Genomic DNA, 23,248 nt, shown 5'->3' with positions numbered 1-23,248 from the left:
CGAAAATGTGTGAAGTCCAGGTCTTAATTTTCTCTTTTTTATAGGACCTCTTAAACCTGTTGGACTGCCTTTGCTGGGAGGATTTGCAAGCAGAGCTGTTGAATACTCCATGATCCCATTTCAGTTGCCTCTTCATGGAAGCTCCCAAGTCTAACAGCAAAACCCATGAGTCGTCAAGATGAGTCCATCTGTCTTGTAGTCCCTGATAAGCATGCAATACTGTGAATGATTGTAAAAACTGAGCAAGCCATTGCTGTAATAACTAAGCAAAACTGCTTTAAAGAGCTAGACACTACCTTTCTGGGGGCTGTTTGGGTTGCTGCCTGGGGTAAGAGCTTCTTCTGATGGTCAGGCATAGTCTTCCCGGAAAGTGGCCTGGGGGACTGTGCCTATTTGTAAGCTTCTTATGACTGACTTCTGAACATGCATGCCAAAATCTCTTTAAAACGGTTAGCCATTCGGTCGTGGTGCCCAGAAGTTGCATGCTGGGCAAACTGGCTTCCTAAAATTCCACCCCACCCCCAATGCAGAGTAAAATTGCATTGCTGTGTTTTTATGTGACATTTTGTGTGTATCTTAAGATGTATGCGTGGTGTGTGTTTTTTCAAAAGGAAGCAACCCTGCCGAAAATAGCAGCTTCAGAAACCTCTCTCCGACGAAGTTGAGATTGCTGTAATGAGCCCTATTTTTATGTATATTTTTTTCTTGGTGTTAAAATTAGCTTTTTTTTTTTTTTTGTCTGCAGAGCTTCCTTAAAATTGTCCCTTTGGCAGACAACTTGGTTGACAAGTTGTTTGGTTGGCAAGGGATCTTTACTGGATACTTGGACTTCTGCACTGTTACCTCACCTGAGACAGACTAGCGGGAATGTAACTGTGGAAGCCATGGACTTTAACTAGATGTCATGTGGAGGACTGGGGTTAGCATTGTTGTGTCCTTATTTACCTTAGGGTGGAAAGGGTTTCCCCCAATCTCTGACCCAATCCAGCTCATTAAGCTGGACTCAGGTGAGCATCATAATAGGTGCTCACCTGCATTGGCCTTGCTAGTAGACGCTTGCTTTTCTGCACAGATTCCCCCAGCCCAGGACTGCATACTGAGCGCAGAGGGAACTGGGAGTGACTTGAAACGGTTTTGTTCTCGATCAGGACTGATGCTACCCCACGGTGATGAAGTTTGTGTGGCTTGAAATGTGTAGGGTCCCTAGATATTATTCCAGTAATAAATCTACCTCTGCACCGAGCTGTCGATTATTTTCATGTACTTTTGATGGATTTCAAAAGTCTCCAGGTTCATAGCTTTGGGGGGGGGGGGCAGTTCTGTAGATTCAATGGGGGAAAAAGATATACTTCCATGGAGGCTAAACTTATTTCCCTCTCTCGCCCCTCCCCAGAGCTAGACCTGCCAGGCTTTCATCAAGCAGAACAGACAATCATGTATAGCTTGGTTCATATTGTAGTCTGCAGCTCTGTTCTTTCTTCCCAGTCTGAGGTATCTGCATGGAAGCACCAAGAAACAGTGTAGCAAGGAGTTTGTGCACATGTATATGACTTGGATGGTGTTTCTTTAGTACTTGAGCATCGCAGTTTATGGTTTAGCTTTGCTTGATAAACTGATTATAAGTTCAGATTTTTTGGGGGGGGGAGAGGGGAAGTTCAATCCAACATTGTATAATCGCAGTAGGCATTTCTTTTTTAAAAAAATAATAATAATCATGTGTTCAGCTACTCATCTTGCAGATTATATTTTAAATAAATGTATAAAAATGCCAGAACATTTTAACATTTTGTAATGATTTCAACCTAAGTAGAATTAGGATTGTTAGATTTGGCAAGAGTAACTATAGGGTTAATCCATCACAGGCTGCTTTTTACAGTATCTGTTTCCGCAGAGTTATGTAAACCTTTGCACTAGAAGGTATAATTATGCCATCTATAGTGAAAAGGGCACTTATATACCTTTTGAAAGTTGTCAGTCCCATTGTGTCTTTGCCCTGGTATTTCTGCTCAGACGGCCCAAGTTATAAATCTTCAAGTACAGTAATGTTCACCAATTACATTATTTCCCTCACCAGCCCAGTGGGGAGAAGGAAATTCTTTTCCCCCAGCAGAGGTTGATGGAGGGATTCCATGAGCAGAGTATGCACAGATCCCTGAATGTGCATGGCTGATAGATATAGGGGACTTCATTCCCCCAAAGCAGCCATTTGATATAGTAGAATGGTCTGCACAGTGCACATAGAAACCTGTCCACAAATTATCCTCTTCAGGACTATGCCATCTTTTTTAGAAGTCAGGTACTGCCTAAGATAGAGGAAGAGCTAGTTCATATTTACAGACCAGGATGCGCACGCTTATATATAGGCTGTAGAAGTATGTAAAGTAAATCATTGGGTGGAATGCAGTTAATTTACTCAGTGTAGTCCTATGGAAATGAAAGGATGTGGCTGTTAGGTCTTTTCATTTCACTGGATCTTCTCAAGAGTAAAATGAAGTTGAATAACACCCTATGCATTTGGCCATGCGAGAGCTTGAAGTGGCCTACAAGGATGCATTAAAAGCACAACGCTCAAATATAGAGTAATACATATGTTTGGAGATTAGTAATACAGCTTGCACTTATGTATCTTTGTAAATAAGCTGATTTGGCCATAAAGGATGCTTGCTTTCCATGGGATCTTTAAGTTTGGATTGTCATGAATGTTAATTAGAGCAGGAGATTATGCAGTTACAAACCATGGCTTTCAGGGTCTTGGTGTTGGCAACTACGCTCTGAATTACTATTAATAGTAGTAGTAGTAGTAGTAGTAGGTACTACCTATCCTTCACCCTAAGGTTTCAGGGTGGGTCGCAACCATTAAAACACAATTCTTAAAATAGTTTAAAACTCTTTGCAATCACAGAAACAAGATGGATCCTAAAAATATACATATTGGGTATCAAGAGAGGTGTTTACAGCATTTGCTAGAGCGGTATGGTTTAGATGTGTGGGGATGGAGTTCCACAACTTAGGAGCTGCAATAGAAGATGCCCTCTCCCGGGCTGTCGCCACCCCCAAGCTTCTGAGGGTAGTGGAATAACAAAAAAGGCCCCCTCTGCTGACCTTAACACCTGAGAGGGTCTGTAGAGAAGGAAATGATATTTCAGGTATTTGGGACCTGAGTAGTTTAGGGCTTTTAAACACCTTGCACCTTGGATTGGGCCTAGAAATGAGCTGGCAACCAGTGCAACTGTTTTAAAACAGGGGTAATATGAGATCTGAACTGAACTGGTAGCACTGCATTTAGGCCAATTGAAGTTTCCAAGTTGTCTTCAGGGACAGCCCCACACATTGCAATAATCCAATCTGGAAGTTACCAGAGCATGGAGTACAGTGGCCAAGCCATTTCTATCCAAACAGAACCTTAACTGGCGAATCAGCCAAAACTAGAAAAAAACAAACCCATCCCTAGTCCTCGCAAATCCCCTGAGCCTCCAGTGCCACCATTCAATTCATGAGTACCTGGTACCCCATCCAAGAGCTTTGAATGTAGGCCACCGTTTTTAAAAGTTGGAATTAACCGATGATCCCCTTCAGCCTTTTTCCCAACGGCAGACAAGCAGACTCATTCCTGTAAGACTTGTGCAGTTATATTAAACATTTGGATTCCACCAGCCCAGTTCCTATACTGTTTGATCTGAATCTGTTCTGAACATGTACACAGTTTTAGGTGTAGCAGCTAGCATAGGACTTATATGAGTTAAAATCTCAGTGATGTCACTGGCTTACTTAAGAGTAGTCTTGATCATAACTAGTCGCACCAGTGGTATATAGCCAGTGGCGTAGCGTGGGGGGTGCAGGGGGGGCCGGCCATACCGGGCGCAACATCTGGGGGTTAGGGTAAGGGGGCGCAAATCCACGGGTTAGGGGGTGCAAATCCACAGGTTAGGGGGCGCAAATTACTTGCCTTGCCCCGGGTGCTGACAACCCATGCTACGCCACTGTGTATAGCTAGTGACCCATCCTGTAGATGCACAACACAGCAGCCTATATTATAGCTGTCCCCAAATGCAACTCTTGACATTTCTCCATTAAAAAGAAACAGCCACTCATTTATAGGAGGAAATAATATGTAGTGTAACTATACCTTTCAACATATGTGCAACTTAACATACTAAGTAAAATGTATCTTGCTGCTTAACTGCACAGAAAAGCCAGTCTCTTTATAAGGGAATGTCATCACCTGGAAGCATGGTGTTCAATGGCTAAGAGCATTCCTTCATTCTTCTTTTTGAGCTAAAATTATGCAACTGGTAGTAAGTTCATCTGAAAGGTGCTAAACTTGGGCACTTCATTCAGTTACCTAACAAAATATTTCTGTATTTTGTGCGGGTTTTAGTGAAACATTGAAAAGGTGTATTTAAAAATACTGTTGAGTATAGCATATAGAGCCTGTACAAACCCAACTTAGTTCCAGTTGAGTTTCAGTTATCCAAGTCTATTGAAAACATAGTAAGTGTGCAGAGGTACAAAAGTCCTTCCCACATACGCATTGAAATATTTGCAGAAATCACTTTCAAGCACTGCACTCTCAGATCATCAACCCATGCTACTTAGATTAGCTGCAAAGAAGTCTAATAGTTGCCTGCCTCTTCCATCTACTTACTGCCACCAGAGAATAAACATGATATAGAAAGTATAATAATTTGAAGTGTACAGGACAGGCTCTACATTAAAAGCAAGCAAATACCCTAATGTATAATAGCAAAACAAAAATGGGGTTGGAACCCATTAACTGTAAGTGTAAGCAATCCCTCAAATCTTATACGAAAGGGTTCCCCAACCCTCAGAAGCTTTTATTTTTTTTGTGGGGGGAGAAGTTCTGCAAAAGTCATTCTCCTTGTGGCTCTCAGGATCCAACCAAATGTATTCCAGAATTGTCCTCATCTCCCCGATTACTGGGAGAGGGTTATGCAAGAGCATACATACATCTGTGCCTTACTACAAGCCGGAGAGCCATGTGTTGTGCAATTTGCAGCAGACTTGAGAAAGTTGTAGCTTTTCCTAGACAGAGATTCACACCCATGACTGCACTAGACGTCTGCACTAGAAGGCGGGATAGACATGTATTGCAGTTCCAATACATGCACTGAGAAGCCCAAACAACTTTACCATTGTCAAGTTATTTTATATACATGTCTCTAGGTGTACTGAGTAGTAGAATAAGTCCGTAGCTTGGAGAGTATTCCAGCGCTGGAAGCAGACAGTTCCTGCATCTGCAAAGCCCAAGAGGTTTCAACATTTTCCATTTTTAGAAGTGTTAATTAAAACTTTGCTCGAAACCACTACACCCTCGTGACGTTTTCCAGATAGAGAAGTAGGACACTGCTAATCACTTTGGAGACTCCTGTTCCTGATTGGGAAATCCAATTTCATAGTAGTTGTGAGATGGGATCTGTGTATGCTCAAATAGCTCAATCCAATAGGACAGGGCAGCACTTAGAAAGCCAATGAAACCTGATATTCTGGACAGTGCAATAAAATTCAGGTTGCTGCATCTACTTTAGATGATAGTTTCAATTTTTAATCTAAATTTAATTCCTGTCCTCCCTCTAACCAGTTTCTACATATGAAAAAAACAGAAAACTGGAACATATTTGACACAAGATAAGCACCCAACCTGTGAAAATAATGATGTGCCTTAAATCTACCCATGGAGTAGAAGCTAAGTTTCACAACAGCATCTCTGGTCAGCTGTATAGTTTTTAACCAAAAGCTCAAAGATGAAGAGAACAAGGAGTTTGCAGCTCTTCTTGCACTATTGTTTTGTACATTGTGTGCAATTGTTTTTTTCTGCTGAATAAGCATTTTTGATCATGAGATGACATGCTGGGATTGTGGCTTCATAGTAAACCATGAATATTGTTAGTTGGCTGTGACTCTTTGCATGTAAATACGAAACAACTTCAGTATAGGTCATAAGAATGAGATACTGTCTTTTATACAGTATGCTGTATTTCTTTCTATTCTTTTGCCGCTAATGATATATTCTCTGGTTTTATTTCGTGCACAGATGTTAATATATTTATGTAACGTGATGTGTAAAAGTTATTCATACATTCAGTAGATAGTTTACCTTGGTGCAAAGCTGTATAAAAATGCAAAGGGTTTTAAAAATCTTAGATTATAATTATTAAAATGTATGGTATGCTTTCTAAATCATAATTTTCACCTATTCTATGAAATGTATGTCATTTTTTTAAAAAATAATAATCTGAAGGGCCATTGATTGTAGAGAAAACAGACTCAGTCATTTCCTAAGCCTTCATTTTATCAACATTTTGCTAAGTGTTTGGCGATGGGGGTGAAAACTTGTAGAAATTACATCAAACTAAGATTAAAATGGTTATAAACTACATTCTGGATTTTCTGTCTTAAAATGGTTACATTGCCTATAGTTTGTTTTAAAAATAGATTACTTGATACTTCTAGCACACAAACAGAAGTCAGTCCTGGCACCATGTTTTCAAATATGGAGCATATTATATCCTACAGCCAGTTTAAACAATCAATCAGTATAATAAATCAACCATTCAATATTCACTCTACAACCAAGATTTCAAAGAAACCCACCTCATTTCCAAAATACTGCTAATAAAATGCAGCAGCATTTTATGCCTTTACACAGCTTTAAGTATTATGAGCACTAACTTTTTTTCCACCGAAACGTGACAGTTAGTGGATGAGAATTCTAGTACACAAGGTATACCCAGCACTAATGGATCATTAGCCATCTCTATCACTACTTCCACCACCAATGGTTTCTTTTTAATAACAACAGTATGAGACACCAGAAGGCAGCCCTGTATAAAGAAGCTTTTAAAGGTTTGATGTCCTATGTTTTTATATATGCTGGAAGCCACCCAGAGTAGCTGGGGCAACCTAGTCAGATGGGTGGGGCAATAATAATTATAATAATTGCCGCAAGGTACAGTGGGCACAACTTGAACTGACCTATGTTTCAGATACATCTCAAATATAAAGGCAGTAAGTCTGAGATTTTAAGGTTTGAGACTTCTAGAATTTTATGCCAGTCCGATCTACCAAAATTCTGCATAATATGTTTATAATCCCGCTTTTACCACCACCTTTGACGCCAAAATAATCTCACAGACATCAAACTGGTAAAGATGAGCAACATCCAGTAAATGTCCTTTATTTTATCTTTTAAAAGAGTAACTTCAACAGTACATTTATACATTTTGCATGGTAAAAAAAACTGACCTATAATCCATAAATAGTGCACCTGCACCATATGCAGGAAACAGAATACAGCTTGCAGTTAAGCCAGATATGCAATGTAACCTCATTAGGTGGTACTATTTGCAAATCATCCACATTGTGCACTACTGTCAAATCTTTTTTTTTAAAAAAAAATGCAAGTCAGAAAAAACTCTTCCGAAATTAAAGAAGAAAGTATTTGTCTTTGCATACCCAAGTCTAACCATTTACTGCATGTGCACACACAAAAAGGATTAAGCAGAAAATGAGTAACCGAGCAGGTATGCTTTGCTTTGTTTTTTACATACAATTATTTAAAAGTGGGTTTACATCCAGCTGCACTGGTCTACTTTTCGGTCAGTTGAATTATTTGTCCAGAAGCTTGGAGAGATTCATTCTGGTTTTTTCAAGAGCTGTTGCTTTTGCTCGGCGTGATGGTCTTGCCAGTGAAACAGATTGTTGATCTTCTTCACTGCAAAGTAAGAGGGTTTAGGAATCATTAATCCACCATTTTAAACTAGAAGCAGCACTCATTTATTTGAGTTATTGCAAATTATTGTGTGAAATTCAGCCTTCTTTACCTCTCTGTTCTGGGTCATATGCACCTCTGCTTTATCTGCCCATTCCCACCCCCAGCTGGGGTGAAACTACAGAGATGGCCATATTTTGCATCACCACACAACAAGCAGCACTCGCCTGGGACCAGCATGAAAGTATCCCAATAAGGCCTAGGCAGGCTGGTACTGGTAGAGGCCATACAGACCCTAGACCCTAAATTGTTCAGGACTTTCTAAGTGGGTCTGATAACATGCATGAGCTCTTTTGGGAGGAAGGGCAGGTTGCAAAACAAATTAATATATAATATAAACCGCAAGTGTGGCTCCTGCAAGATCAGTACACGGTTACGTAACACCTACCGTATTTTTCACTCCATGAGACGAACTTTTCCCCTCCTAAAAAGTATGGGGAAATGTCTGTGTGTCTTATGGAGCGAATGCGCTGGATGGCAGAGGGATCCCTCGGCTGCCACTGCAGTCGCGAGCCGACAGATGCCTCCGTGGCCAGAGCTATGGCTCCTGTCCGTCACTCGCTGTAAAGTAGAGCAAGAGCCGCTGACGCACTCTGCACAGCTCTCGCTTTTCTTGCTTTAGAGCAAGAGCCGTGGAGAGCGTATCAGCAGCTCTTGCTTTGCTGGCTTTACAGCGAGGTATTGCCTACATAATGGTGACCCAAAGTCCCAAATGATGGCAGCACCAAACAGGGTCACGTCACCCAAAGGTGCAGTCCTGTTGTATATATGTAAATCAGCAAATGACTAAACACATCAATTTAGCTGAATGTCTGCTGGTGGGGAGATGAGTGAGAATTATAAATGTTTGTCCAATTGAAACAGGAGTTGCTGCATAAACATTCCATGTTTGCACACAAATTACCTTTCACTTTCGGACTCCACAATTCTGTTATTTCCTCTTCTCGGCACAGACTTCTCTTCCGTTTTTCTCAGACCTAAAAGACCACAAATTACTTTTTTCCCCTCAAAGACTGCCTTTGAAATTGTAGAACTAGTTTCTCTACCCATTTTCACTGCTCCACCCGCAGAGTCCCTGCAAGCACATTCACTGTACTGGCAGTTCCTGACACAAAGTCTCTTTAGCATGCCTGGCTTCTAGCAGGTTGTAAGACTACAGCTCCATCAACACTCAAAGGCTGAACAGGGTCAAAATGAAATCTTCTCTAATCTAAGGGACAGTTCCGTAAGCCAATATTAGAGGGCTTGTAAAGGCCTTAAGGACTATAAAGCCACAAATGTATCTTATCCAATATGTGTTACAGTAATAGCAAAATTATGTGAATGTCTCCGTACATTTTGAGTCACTTACAGACTCGTTGTTAAAACTGTGTTTATGGAAGACAATCCTACTCAGCTACAAGTGATCAACAAAGAAGAAGACATTTTGATCATACAGCAACACACTAACAGCAGCTTAGATGTACAGGCAGCAACAAGGAGGATCAGAATTGAAAAACTGGTATCAGGGAACACACACAAAAAATAATCTAAATATATAAAAATATTAGAATGGGAGACTAAAGATGAACTCATCAAATAGGCAATGACAAATTGAGCAATAGACACTGGGCATATCATTGAAATCTTAGCTTTGGGAAAATATGGAATAAAACAATGAACTTTTCTGCCCGTTATCAGATAAGAGAAAACATGCAAAAGATGCATTGCAGGTGGTATTTGACGCCTGTCAAATTAGTCAAAATGTGTAAAAGAGGTTCCACGCTCTGCTGGAAATGCTTAGAAGCAGAGGGATCATTTCTCCACCTGTGGTGGCAGTGCAAATACACCTGGAAATTTTGAGTTAAAAAAAGATCTTTAAATTTACTTTCCCTAAGAAACCAGAAGCATTCCTTCTGGACATAACTGGAGATGAAGTGACTATGCAGAATTAGCAAGCATAAAATATGAAATCAAAATAAAAAACAATGAGTGGGAAAACTTCGGGGAATATCTACAAAGATATGGCGTTAAATTTAACGTTCAAGTAGGGGTAATCTTACGATCAATAGTTGATAACAATGATATGCAAGGGGGGCGAAAGAGGATGGGTAAATGGATATGCAGGTAGATAAGATGTATCTGAACTGCCATGGAAAGCTGGGTGGTGAAGTCTATGTGAATTATTGTACAAGGATGAAAATATGATCTGTAGTTATAAAACTGGAAAAAGCCCATAAACAAACAAAATATTTCTGCCCACAGCAGCAAAATAAAATGATGATGATGATAATAAATGTACAGGCAGCAACTGTTTTAGGCGAGTCCAATATGCGTGTGACCACACAAATGTGCTGAACCCGGAAATGACCTCAAAACGTCACAAAAAGGGGCGTGGCGGAACAGGGTGAGATAGGCTTACACTTGTAAGACCTGTGTAAATTGCTTGCTGCCTGTATAATTAAAAGAGACAATAGGAATGATTGTATACTCATGAGGGTGTGGTAGAGGGTTGATGGAGGACCCTGTGAGACAGACAAGGAAATGTTGGTCTCCAGGGTAAGAGGCAGGTAGGAGAAAGGAAAGATCCCAGGTGAGAGCTGGGAGGAGCCACTGTCCTCTGTGGGATATATGAGCCAATAATTACTTTTAAGAGAGAACTTTATATTTTACTTATTCGGTTTGTATCTTCTGTAGTTCTACTTTTACTGTATTATGGGGAAATCTTAATTAAAAAAAATATTTTAAAAACTGTTTCTAAGCCCTCACAAAACAAATACTATTAATATATTTACAGGAAAATATTAAATACCTTTTGTGGTTTTCTTTCTTGAAGATCTTGACACTGCAGTTGTGCTTTCTCTCTCTTCAGTTATTTGAGTGGTTTCTTTATTTTCTACTTAACACAAAGAATACCAAAAGCAGAAATTAGTATCCAAGCATCCCTAAGCGCATTTCTGAGATTTGAAGTCCTTTTCACACAGTTTAGGATCACAGGCCCTAAATTTAGGGGGCAAAAATCGAATTGAAAGTTTTACTGCACATGTCCCCACTAAAATGGCACGGTACCCTCTGGGGGAGCCCTGAATCAGCCCCATCACTCCATGCCACCCTAGTGCTCCCAAGCGAGCTTACGAGACAGTAGCCAGTAGGTACCTCTTCCTTCCTTCATTTCTTCCTTAATTTTTATTAAAGATTTTCTCTGGTTACAAAAGTATGCACTTTGTCTCTCTTTCAGGTTGTAACATCTTTTCTACAGATCAGTTACATTTGATGCGAAACATTAGTGTTGTATACAATACAGTGGTACCTCGGGATGCGAACGGGATCCGTTCCGGAGCCCCGTTCGCATCCAGAAGCAAACGTAACTAGCGATGGCACATCTGCACACGCACGCGTCGCTTTTCGCCGCTTCTGCGCATGACGTCATTTTGAGCGCATGCTCGAACACGCTCAACATGAAGCATATTCAACCTGAGCTATGAGTATATAAGGGTGGGGGAGAAGAGAGGGAGAAAGGGGTGGGTGTGATGGTAAAACTTAACATTCTTTTAGTTTGGGGGGGGGGGTTGGTGCCAGTGTCAGCTGGATAGGTTCTCTTCCATTCATTTATTTTTCCTTGGCAGTGAGAGAGGCTCAGGGGCAGGGCACAGTTGGTTGTCTTTTTCCCAGTAGTGATGTATGGAAGTGAGAGCTGGACCATAAAGAAGGCTGATCGCTGAAGAATGGATGCTTTTGAATTCTGGTGCTGGAGGAGACTCTTGAGAGTCCCATGGACTGCAAGAAGATCAAACCTATCCATTCTGAAGGAAATCAGCCCTGAGTGCTCACTGGAAGGACAGATCCTGAAGCTGAGGCTCCAATACTTTGGCCACCTCATGAGAAGAGAAGACTCCCTGGAAAAGACCCTGATATTGGGAAAGATGAAGGGCACAAGGAGAAGGGGACGACAGAGGACGAGATGGTCGGACAGTGTTCTCGAAGTTACCAGCATGAGTTTGACCAAACTGCGGGAGGCAGTGGAAGACAGGAGTGCCTGGCATTCTCTGGTCCATGGGGTGACAAAGAGTCGGACACGACTAAACAACAACAACATTTGACTGCAGCGAGAGTTCTTTGCATATGTGGTGGGAGAGAGAGAGAGATTGTTGGGTCAAGTTAGCCATATCAATCCGTATGCTTTCGAGAGCAGCTGCCTTGCAAAGCAAAGTCAAGGCTGGCGACTTCAAGGAAGATGGCAGGCACCTGCAGCCTCAACCAGAATTTTGCTGCACATCGCCATGTAAAAATGTGGAGGGGGGTGGATGTTGGCACTGTTGAGGTTCAAATCCTCACTCATTTGTGATGCACAATGAGGTAACCTTGGAACAATCATCATCTCTGAAGCCAAGCTATCCAACAAGGGGAGAGAAGAACCATGTAGTCATACCTCATGTTATGTCCGCTTCATGTTGAGTCCTGCGGCAACCCGGAAGTACCGGAACAGGTTACTTCCGGGTTTCGCCGCTCATGCATGCGCAGAAGTGCTAAATCGCATCGTGCATGTGTACAGATGCAGCCCTTTGGCTTGCGTCAGTTCCGTGTTACGGGCGGGGCTCCGGAACGGATCCTGTCCGTAACACGAGGTTCCACTGTATTCCACCTTGCGTTCATTGACGGAAAGGCAAGATATAAATATAGCAAAATACAAAAATATTTAAAGGATGTACATATAATAAATGCCTCCCCACTCATTTCAGTGGCTCTTGGGCAGAAAAACCTTATTGGATGCTCTCCTGGATGCAGGGGCAATACACAATCAGGCATAAAATTGAACAGTTTTCTCTCAGGTTAACTTGATTTATATTGCAATCTTGCATATGTCTACTTAGAAATATGCCTCAATGATTTATTTCCACATAAGTGGGTACAGGGTTGCAGCATTAGACAGCAGGCACTCTTTACATTAGACAGCTATTCTAGAGAGAAGAAAAGAATTCTCAAAAAAACAACCAAGTCTTTTTTCGTTTGTTTCTACATTACCTTCTCCATTCTGGTCAGTGGAATTAGATGTTCTGTCATTATAGTGGTGTTTCTCAGGACTAGCAGTGTCTTGAGTTACTTGAGAAAGGTCCGTTTCCTGTACCCCTTCAGAGATGCCTCCATTAATTCTGTTTTCCCCGTTTATGTTGCTTTTCACTTTTTCTATCATTCGTAAACACATTTTATCGTTCAATTTCTGCAGTGAAGGATAATGGTGAATATTAATACAACCTTAAATGGTGGGAATTAATTATAAGGTAATTGTGCAATGAGCATATATCAACATAACAACACATGCATCTTTTTCACCATCTTAGATGTGAAGCAGTTTGAATTAATTTCAGCTTTAACACACACATTAACAAAGAAGCCCAAGTTAATAACTGCCAATAATCAAACAGCAACATGAGAGATATAGGAATGTTGCTGGAAAACACTTATGCCAAGTTTTAAAGCCACTCGTTTTAATTCTATGGGTTTTTTAGAATCGGCAAACTAAAAGCAAATAAAGGCTTATCATCAACAATATGTGTTTTCCAAAATGAAGTTCTCCAGGGTCATTTATTAATTACTTGACTCAGAGGCAACTTGCACCATAAAAACCAAAGTTATCTCACATGGTCAGGAAGTTCGTGTTTTAAAGGATCTCTCCTATTCAGTTAAGTTCTACTTATGGCAAATGAAGCTAAGAGGCTACCATTTAAGCACTATTCCACACACACACTCCAAATTTAATTTAAAAAGTGATTACCTACCCCAAGGATCTCACCCAATAAAACCAGCAGGTCTTTTGTGAAGTCTTTATTAAGTTCTAAGGAACTCAAAGCTTTTACATAGATACGGACATCAGGCGCACTTGGATCCATCAAGATTTCATTGCATATTTTCACTGCCAAATTATCATGAACTGTCAAACCCTGGAAAAGGTAATAGAACATCATCATATCTGACTGCATATTGTTTAAGAATTTTCTTTTTTAAATGGAGTTTTTGAAAAACGTGCATATGTATAAAACAAAACGATTTCCCACATTAAAAATAAGAGTTCTTTCGAACCCTCAGACTTCCTCCCCTTCCTCTATGCGTTCCATCTTTAAGATTAAATTTACTGCCTCTTTTACCCTTATCTATCTATTATATGGGACACGGGTGGTGCTGTGGGTTAAACCACAGAGCCTAGGACTTGCTGATCAGAAGGTCGGCAGTTCGAATCCCAGCGACAGGGTGAGCTCCCGCTGCTCGGTCCCTGCTCCTGCCAACCTAGCAGTTCGAAAGCACATGAAAGCGCAAGTAGATAAATAGATACCACTCTGGCAGGAAGGTAAATGGCGTTTCTGTGCGCTGCTCTGGTTTGCCAGAAGCGGCTTAGTCCTGTTGGCCACATGAACTGGAAGCTGTACGCCAGCTCCCTCGGCCAATAAAGCGAGATGAGCGCCGCAACCCCAGAGTTGGCCACGACTGGACCTAATGGTCAGGGGTCCCTTTACATTTACCCTTTATCTATTGTATGACCATAATTACAAAAAAAATCCACATTACAGGTGTCTTTATTGTTTAAGAATTTTCTGCAGTTACCGTATTGGCCCGAATATAAACGCACCTGAATATAAGCCACACCTTTAAAATTCAAGGAGGAGAAAAGAAAAAAATGCCGGTGGCCTCCCCCCCTTTTTTCGGCGGCTTGGGGGAGGCTTGGGAGCCATGGATGGGATGGGCACCATTGCGCCATGCTGCTTCCTGGGGGGGGGGGAGAGCTTTGCCGGCGGCCTCCCCCTCTTCCCCCTTATTTTTGGCAGCTTGTGAGGAAGCAGCACAGGGCAACGGCACTATGCTGGGCCTGGGGGTAACCTGGGTAACGCGGTCCAGGTCTGGTCCCGAATCCAAGGATTCCATGAGGAGTCAGTCCAACAAGGCCAAGGCAGGAAACCAGGCAAGGTCAGGCACAGGGTAACAAGCAGGTTCCAGCAAGCAGCAACATTGCTCCCGCAACCTGGGGTGGGGTCCAGTAGCCTTTTACCTCTGATGGGCTAACGGCCAGTCCTGATCCCCCGGTGACTCACCTCCCTGTCTCGCCCGAAGGCGAGCACTCCTCCTGCGAGTACTCAGGCCTCTCCTTCTCTCAGACCTCAGTCTCTGCAGCTTGGGAGATGTCTGTGGGTTACTAGACCCAGGGGCCGCCTCAGCCTCTCCTGACTCAATTGGTTGAGGAGCAGCTGTAAGTGATGGCCCAGCTGAAGGCAATGAGGTAATCCCCGCATCTGGAGCCAGGGCAGGCTCAGGCCCCTGACTCAGCCCCAGCTGGTACTTGTTGCAGGGGAACCTGTGCAGACTGGGACTTTTCAAGCCCCAGACTAGGTTCAGATGCCGCCTGGGGCAAAGGATCCGGTGCAGACTGAGAATCCTCTGGGTCCAAGTCCGATCCCGAATCCCAGGCCATCACAGGCACCCGTCCTGTCTGCAGCTCCCAAGCCACCAAAAAGAAGGGGGGAGGTAGCCAGCAAAGTGCCGTGGCTCCCTTTCCCCAAAGCAGCACAACCTTACAAAAATTGGCCTTGCCTTCCAAGGCTGGAATGGAGAGCACACCCCCTCCCCAAGATGCCACCACAAGGGCCTTCGGGGGTGTGGGACAACGGCCCCCCTCCCGACAGCGGCTCCCAAGCTGCCGAAAAGAAGGGGGATGGGGGGAAGGTTGCTCGCAACGCAGTGTGGCTACCCTCCCCCCTCAGAGGGAGCGCAGGGCAATGGTGCCCATCCTGTCCGCGGCTCCCAAGCTGCCAAACAGAAGGGGGAAGGCCGACAGGGAAAGAATCAAATATTGAAAATTCCTGGGCCACAATCATCTTGTAGCATTTACCAGGTATCAGGAGGCACTGCTCAATCTCAGCTTCAGCAAAACAGGATAGGACTCTGCATACCTGGTAGTTCTGTGAATTCTTAGCCCTTTGATTCAGCCCACTTGGTCTTGTCAGGTCCACCAACAACTCAGAAACATTTGCTGCATCAACTTCAGACAATGGTGAAGATGCAGGAGCATTAAACAATATTTTTAAAGTTGGAAGAAAAGCTTCTCCGAAGCATTCCTGATTTGTCCTGGATTTTTAAAATGGAGTAGATGTTAATATAATGCATTACAAGAAACATTCCAGAAAGTATGTCCAGATCTTGTAATACACATTCAAGGGAACTTGTTTGTCTTGTAATTTCTATGCATTAATGGAGGACCAAGTCATCTATGCCTCCCATGCACATTCCCAATACAAGGGGAAATATGTATTTTTCGCTCTATAAGACGCACCAGACTACAAAACGCACCTAGTTTTTGGAGGAGGAAAACAAGAAAAAAAAATATTCTGAATCTCAGAAGCCAGAACAGCAAGAGGATCACTGCGCAGTGAAAGCAGCAATCCCTCTTGCTGTTCTGGCTTCTAGGATAGCTGCGCAGCCTGCATTCGCTCCATAAGACACACACATTTCCCCTTACTTTTTAGGAGGGGAAAAGTGAGTCTTATAGAGCAAAAAATACGGTGTACCTTTTTAGTCTTGTAAAACCGGGCTCTTTGTTATCAAAATTCTACTTCTAGAAACAAACCACAACTATAGGAAATTCTTCCAAACTCAAGTGAGGAAGAAATGAAATATTGGGTTCTGCCCAAGCAAATTGGATAGATAACCATAGAGAGGAGCAGTTAAAAATGTAGAATGGCCTTGCCCAGCACACTAAACCAAGATAAGCTGCTCACGGCAGCTAGGCATCTGGAGGACAAGGTTAGAAAGAATGAGATGAGACTGCAATCCTATGCACACTTACCTGGGAATAAATCCCACTGAACTCTATGGACCTTACTTCAGAATAGTCATGTATAGGAGTGCACTACACTGTCAGGCAACTTTTCTCATAAAAGCATGAAAACAAACTTTTTTCCTCCTGTTGTCCAATTATGTTAAATTCAAAATGGCTAAAATGCAGGAAAAGGAGGGGGAAAGTGGAGTGGCGAGAGTCGTACCTATTTGAATAAGCGAATAAAGGGAAGAAAACGCCTAGGGAATGGCGGAGACAGGTATCTTCTTCAGTCACCGGATTATACCACAACAAAATAAGTCGAGAAAGCAGCTTAGCACTAATCAGTCGCCCAGAGAACATAAGTTTGGCTAGGCCCTCAGCAGATACGGTCCTGAGTTCTGAAATCTAGAAAAAGGTTTTACTTAGGGTTGCATTTGTTCATTTAGCCTAGATAGGAAAAAGAGTGAGCTATTTGGGTTTCGTTCAGTAAGATTAATACAACAGCACTTGCCAGCCCTCAGTCATCTGTGGTCTGGGGATCACTCATACAGTAGATATATCAGCTCTATAAAAAGCAACAATGTAAAGAAGAAATCATAAATTGTGACACCCTAGCACATCTGCAAAAGTAAAACCTCTCACACGTATTATACAGCCTCTCAAACAGAGTTTAAAGGGGATGGAGGCAATTGCACTGGATGACCCTTTGAAATGTTTTTTCTCTCTCCAGAAATGGTGAACACCCAACATGATGGGTTATGCTGCCCTCCTGTGGCTAAAGATGGGGAAAGCAGACTGGTCTTTGTCCATTGGACACATATTCCTCAGAGGTGTTGAAGAGATAGCGTAGATAGGAGAAAAAATAGAAAGGCAGCCAACCGGGTGGACCTATGTGTTTGCTGCAATGCCCTTTTTACTAAGTTTCTGTAGTTTGGTTGATTTTACTGCTTTTCAAGCACTGATTTCCTTACATGAGTTTAGTCTGATCCATTCAAATGACTGAGGTGATGGAGGCATGGCCAATGGACAAAGACCAGTCTGCATTTCCTGTCTTCAGCCACAGGATGGCAGCACAACGCACCATAACATGTGTTCAACACCTCCAAGACAACACCTGTCAGGCAAGAACCTATTGTTCTTTGTCACTACCTCCGAAAGGGCTGCCCCACTGCAACCTACATTATCTTCCCCCAGAGAAAGTCCATTATCATTTATCCTAACTTTCTTCATCTCCACTGACCTGAATTAGTTCACAGACAAAATATATAAAATCAATTTTCCCCCTGACAATAATTCCAAACTATGAGGTCTTTCCACCATTTATCTTGGAAGCAAAACTCTAATGTTATCTAGGACTGTGAGCTCCTCCTGCTGCCTCTCCTGAGCCCAAGAAATAAGAAAAAGTAGTGAATCTATGTAAACAAACAACATGTAGCAGCAGCAGCAAAAATGTCTTTTGTAAGTCAGCTTTACATACTTAGCTCTGTTGAAATAATAAGCTGCAAGAATATAAACACACCAGTTGTTGCTTTCATATTTAATAACCAACATACTTCTACCCTTTTGTTGTTTTTTTTAAAAAAAATACAATAAAACCCCATGTATTAATATTAGCTGATTTCATGACCTTACCTCACTGTCTAAGAACCCAGAAAGAAGCTGAAGGAGATTGTGGGTAGTTGCAGTTTCTTCTTCAGTTTCCTTAGTCACCTCATTTTCATTCTCTTCATTTTCATTCTCATCATTTTCACTTTGGGCACATTTTCCTTTTTTTGCTTTGAAAGGTTCCATCCCGAACATCATCAGTTGGTCAAAGAGTGCCTTTAAAGCGCTTAGTTTTACCTTTATTTCATCGATTTGCAAGACCTGGCATTAGAAAGATGAACAGGATATCTGAATTCATAAATGTGACCAATTTAATCCCTTGCCTTCAGTGTCAGTTTTGCACACTATTGTCTCTTAAACCCCCTCCCTGAAAATGCTAATAAAGGTAAAGGTAAAGGGACCCCTGACCATTAGATCCAGTCGTGACCAACTGTGGGGTTGTGGCGCTCATCTCGCTTTATTGGCCGAGGGAGCCGGCGTACAGCTTCCGGATCATGTGGCCAGCATTGACTAAGCCGCTTCTGGCGAACCAGAGCAGTGCATGGAAACGCCATTTACCTTCCCGCCAGAGCGGTACCTATTTATCTACTTGCACTTCGATGTGCTTTCGAATTGTTGGCAGGAGCAGGGACCGAGCAACGGGAGCTCACCCCATCACAGGGATTTGAACTGCCAACCTTCTGATCGGCAAGTCCTAGGCTCTGTGGTTTAAACCACAGCGCTACCCGCATCCCGAAAATGCTAATAACCCCAAGTTATAAAAAGATTAAAAAACAATAAGAAAAGCTGCACATTCTCAGGTAATAATGAACAGTTAGGGCTTTGTTTTTTTTTTCATTTGGTTAATAGCTGTACACAACTCCCAATTTTGGAGATACTGCAAGCTCATCTCTAATTTGTTTTTGCGGTCCTTCTACATGAAGTGGTGCCAAGGTTGGAGATCCAATTCTTAACTCCACTTATATGTGGGAAACTACAGCTCTGCAGCTCTCTTTCTCACTAGGGTATAAAAGTAACAACCAATCACCTCTTAATCATCCAACTGGAAGGAAAGATTTAAGTATGCAAGAGAACTTGCCTCATCATGACACAGTAAGAGCCGTGTATTATTGTACTGAGCCAAAAAAGCAGGTCCAAGAGTACTAATATGGGGGTCAATTGTTGATATGCCAGGTTCATCAATTAGCAAATTGCTTCCCATTGCACATTTCCATGGAAAGATATGCAAGTTAAACGAGCCTTTACACCCCACCACTTTTCAAAGCGATAAAGTTTCTTAATTTAAATGAGATAATGTAGAAAGGTCACAATGTAGAATATTTACCTGCAGCAGCAATGCAAGGTGCTGGCTGGCAAATTCTTCGCTCTGCAAACCACAGCCACCCAAACATAAAACTGCCAAATTTCTTACAGCTGGATGAATATTAGTAACTCCTGGAATGATCTAAACAAACAGTAATGCACATTTCATGTAAAGCTTGACATAATCTTCCAAACAGTCATTAAATTGCTTATCTGGGGCGAGTAAGAATAGCCTTCAGACAACTAAACAGGAAAATGAAAGGCGATTCTTGTCTACACCTGACTTCCACCCTTTCAGAACTTATCATAGGAATATTCAAACAGGCAATCTGTCTAGTTAACACCTCACTCCCACCCCGGAATAGTAATTTTTGCATTTATTTGAAAGCGCAGAACTAATTCTTCATAAGAACAGAACTAATTCTTCATAAGTTTTACATTAGAAATGGAATCACTTTTCTTCCTCCCTGAAATTTTCACTGCTCTATCTTTTCAGTGGTTGGTAGCAGCAAGGAAGATAGGCTATCAGGCATTCCAGGCTAAGCAGAACTGACCAACAAGCACCTTAAGGATGGAGATTGGCTGTGTGTACCAAAGCAAATCCAACCTCCCATATCACTACTCTGAGATGATTCAGAATGTAATCTAAGTTGAAGGATGATTGGCCATAAATCTCAGCTGTAAGGATGAAAAGAAACTGTGGGCTGTGGGAGAAAAAGGAATGCAGAGGTTTTAGGAGTTCAAAAGGAGAACTGAATCATCTGAACGTTTGAAAATAGCTTACTCTTCCCAAGCTGAGAGGGTGGGGGGGTGGCAAAGATCTGAGACAGTTTAATCAGTGGGACAGAATGGATTTTAGTTCTGTATTGAAACACTGAATCAAGGGGTTGAGAGATACAGTTCTGCCCCAAGCCATGATGGGAGACAACAGCCAAAAAAGTGGAAGATACACCATATATCAGGGGTAGGCAACCTAAGGCCCAGGGGCCAGATGCGGTCCAATCGCCGTCTCAATCTGGCCTGCGGACGGTCCAGGAATCAGCATGTTTTTACATGAGTAGAATGTGTCCTTTTATTTAAAATGCATCTCTGGGTTATTTGTGGGGCATAGGAATTCGTTCATTATTTTTTCCCCCAAAATATAGTCCGGCCCCCCACATGGTCTGAGGGATGGTGGACCGGCCCACGGCTGAAAAAGGTTGCTGACCCTTGCCATATATGATCAGAAGGAATCTCCATGGACATAACAGTTTTCACACGCAGGACAGAACAATTACAGCTCCTCACTTGAAGTTTTATAAAGTTAAGTAATATAATAACACAATTAGAAATCATTAAGAATGCAGTTGTTGTATAAAGTATTACAGTACTATTTTAACTGTAATGTAAGTGAAATTAATAAGATTATGGAATGCAAAAAAAATTATCAGGAATGCATTAAATCCACTGCGTGGGGAACCACTTTAACCAAAATGTATTAACTGGGAATTAATTGGTATTTGAACAATTTATTAACTGATATTGTTATGATTGGACTATTATTGGGGAATTATTGGAAAACTAATTTTAAAAACTGGCACAAAAAAGTGATGCTTAGCAATCTATGTCAGGTCTGGAGTAGATGGTTTCATCCTCCATATTCTATTGTTCTGCAAAGAGATGAGGTGAGTGTCTCTGAGGCCCAGCCTAACCCTCTGATTTCTGAACTTGGTTGTCCAAATATGGATTTACAAAGCTCAGAAATGGAATATTAATATTCAAGCAGCTCAGAATACATATTCTCAGCTCCCAGGTATGTCTAACTTTTCTTTTGTTGTTACCTACCAAAGATTCAATTATTGCATCCATTGTTGGGCCTAATCCTTTCGAAAGGGACAGCTGCTTGAGAAGTTCATTGCACATCATCAGACATTTCAGTAATGTTTCAGGATCACTCTTTTTTTAAAAAAAAAAGGGAGGAGAGAAAATAATAATTATTTGAACACTGTAGAATGCCACCTTCACATCCCACAAACTGTATCTCCAATTCCATCCCTTTAAGATACTAGGGAGGTCCAAGGTTTTTCTAGTCCTTCATAATTGAGAAATAGTCACTGTGTACAAAGCCTAAATAATCACACAGAAACTGTTATTTGATGTCAGCATTACAACACATCAACATGAGAAGTATACTTTTTTAAGGTTTACTTTGTACCAATTTTAAAAATCACACAAATACATTCATGCTTATTTAAAAACAATGTAACTGAACCCGAGTAGCTGGTGTAAAGGTCAGCACCTTTTCCATGCATATTTCTTTGGTTGGAGGCTCCTCTGCCTCTTTTAACAGGTCACTTTTAATGCTTTCCAGTTCCATTATTCTCTCTTTCAACAGGGATGCCTGGCTGAAATCCTGCAAAGCCACACTTTTCTCCAATGCATCTTTTGCTTCCATAAGTTTCACTTTAATTTCAGCCAGCTGGAAGGAAAACCAGAGATTATAATACACAAGTAGTTTCTATTATTTCTAAAATTGATTTTACAGCCTCGCCTTCAACTTGCCACATCTAACATGAGGGACTAATGCCTAACTTGTGACCGCTTTGGAACTGAAGTTTACTTAATAATTGACAGGTACACCTATCCTTACAGAATCATAGAATCTTAAGAGTTGGAAGCGACCTCAAGGGTCTTATAGCGAAGTATTGGAAGACACAAGATCTACCCACCCGGGAAGAATGGCAGATGAAGGTGATGGACTATATGGAACTGGCGGAAATGACTGGCAGAATCCGAGACCAGGGAGAAGAGTCGGTGGAAGAAGATTGAAAGAAATTTAAAGACTATCTACAGAAACACTGTAAAATTAAGGAATGCTAAAAGGATGTTGGAATGAAGTAATGTGGTTTTTGCAGTAATGCTATATAGGGTTAAGGAAGAATGGATTGTTAACAGGTCAGAATGTAAAGTTACAATATATTAAGATAAATTAGTAAGATAAATACAAGAATGGAAAGGATTTGCTGAAATAATCAATTGAACTAGAATGCAAAAAAGGGAGGTGGGAGGAGGTCAAGGAAACAAGTAAATGAAAGACAAGCCATGGAAAGATGGATTTCTTTTTAACTGTTTTTACTTTTTCTGTATTTTGTATTTTCTGTTTTTCTTTTTCTTTTTTGGTAATCTTTTGAAACTTTAATAAATATTATTAAAAAAAAAAAGGAAGAGACCTCAAGGGCCATCTAGTCCAACTCCCTGAAATGCAGGAATCTCAGCTAAACCATCCATGACAGATGGCCATCCAACCTGTTTAAAAACTTCCAAGGAAGGAGAGTCCACCACCTCTCGTGGGAGTCTGTTCCACTGCCAAACAGCTCTTACTGTCAGAAGGTTTTTCTGAATGTTTAGTCGTAATCTCCTTTCTTGTAACTTGAAGCCATGGCCTTGAGTCCTACCCTTCAGAGCAGGACTCTGAGGGTCATCTAGTCCTGTAATGCAAACCCTCTGCAATGCAGGAGTGTCAACTAAAGCATCCAAGACAGATGGCCATCCAATCTCTGCTTAAAAACATCTAGTGAAGGAGAGCCCACAACCTCCTGAGGGAGAACATTCCACTGTCGAACAGCTCTTACTGTCAGAAAGTTCTCCCTGATGTTTAGTGGGAATCTCCTTTCTTGGAACTTGAAGCTATTGGTTCAGGTCCTACCCACCTGAGGAGAAAACAAGCTTCCTCCCTCTTCCATGTGACTATTGGCAAAACTGATTTGGTGTTTCACAACTTTCTGACTAGT

At 41.7% G+C, this 23,248-nt stretch overlaps 2 protein-coding genes across 7 annotated transcripts in view; one reads left to right on the top strand and one right to left on the bottom strand.

The window, feature by feature from the left end:
* LCORL (ligand dependent nuclear receptor corepressor like) overlaps positions 1–7,401 on the top strand; it is a gene marked incomplete at its 3' end in the record, with an annotated part of 61,530 nt that extends 54,129 nt beyond the window's left edge. The window contains exons 7-8 of one of the 3 annotated variants that reach the window (XR_014567971.1): positions 45–3,816; positions 3,991–7,401. The remainder of the gene's footprint in view (positions 1–44; positions 3,817–3,990) is intronic. The other 2 variants (XR_014567972.1, XR_014567973.1) reach the window with 2 other exon arrangements.
* The window catches only part of NCAPG (non-SMC condensin I complex subunit G), a 37,007-nt gene continuing 20,923 nt past the window's right edge, over positions 7,165–23,248 (bottom strand). For 3 of the 4 annotated variants that reach the window (XM_083754885.1, XM_083754886.1, XM_083754887.1), the window contains exons 12-22: positions 21,757–21,936; positions 21,303–21,413; positions 19,501–19,620; positions 18,204–18,437; positions 16,795–16,976; positions 15,706–15,880; positions 13,546–13,707; positions 12,791–12,986; positions 10,581–10,667; positions 8,694–8,766; positions 7,165–7,732 (exon numbers count right to left, since the gene is read on the bottom strand). In XM_083754885.1, coding sequence (XP_083611011.1) covers positions 7,627–7,732; positions 8,694–8,766; positions 10,581–10,667; positions 12,791–12,986; positions 13,546–13,707; positions 15,706–15,880; positions 16,795–16,976; positions 18,204–18,437; positions 19,501–19,620; positions 21,303–21,413; positions 21,757–21,936 — 1,626 coding nt within the window. In that variant the 3' untranslated portion in view covers positions 7,165–7,626. The remainder of the gene's footprint in view (positions 7,733–8,693; positions 8,767–10,580; positions 10,668–12,790; positions 12,987–13,545; positions 13,708–15,705; positions 15,881–16,794; positions 16,977–18,203; positions 18,438–19,500; positions 19,621–21,302; positions 21,414–21,756; positions 21,937–23,248) is intronic. The other variant, XM_083754888.1, reaches the window with a different exon arrangement.

This window comes from Podarcis gaigeae (assembly GCF_964106915.1).
Source record: "Podarcis gaigeae genome assembly, chromosome: 9".
Taxonomy (NCBI): Eukaryota; Metazoa; Chordata; class Lepidosauria; order Squamata; family Lacertidae; genus Podarcis; species Podarcis gaigeae.
The sequence above is the reverse complement of the archived record's forward strand: the minus strand, read 5'-3'. Positions and strand labels throughout refer to the sequence as shown.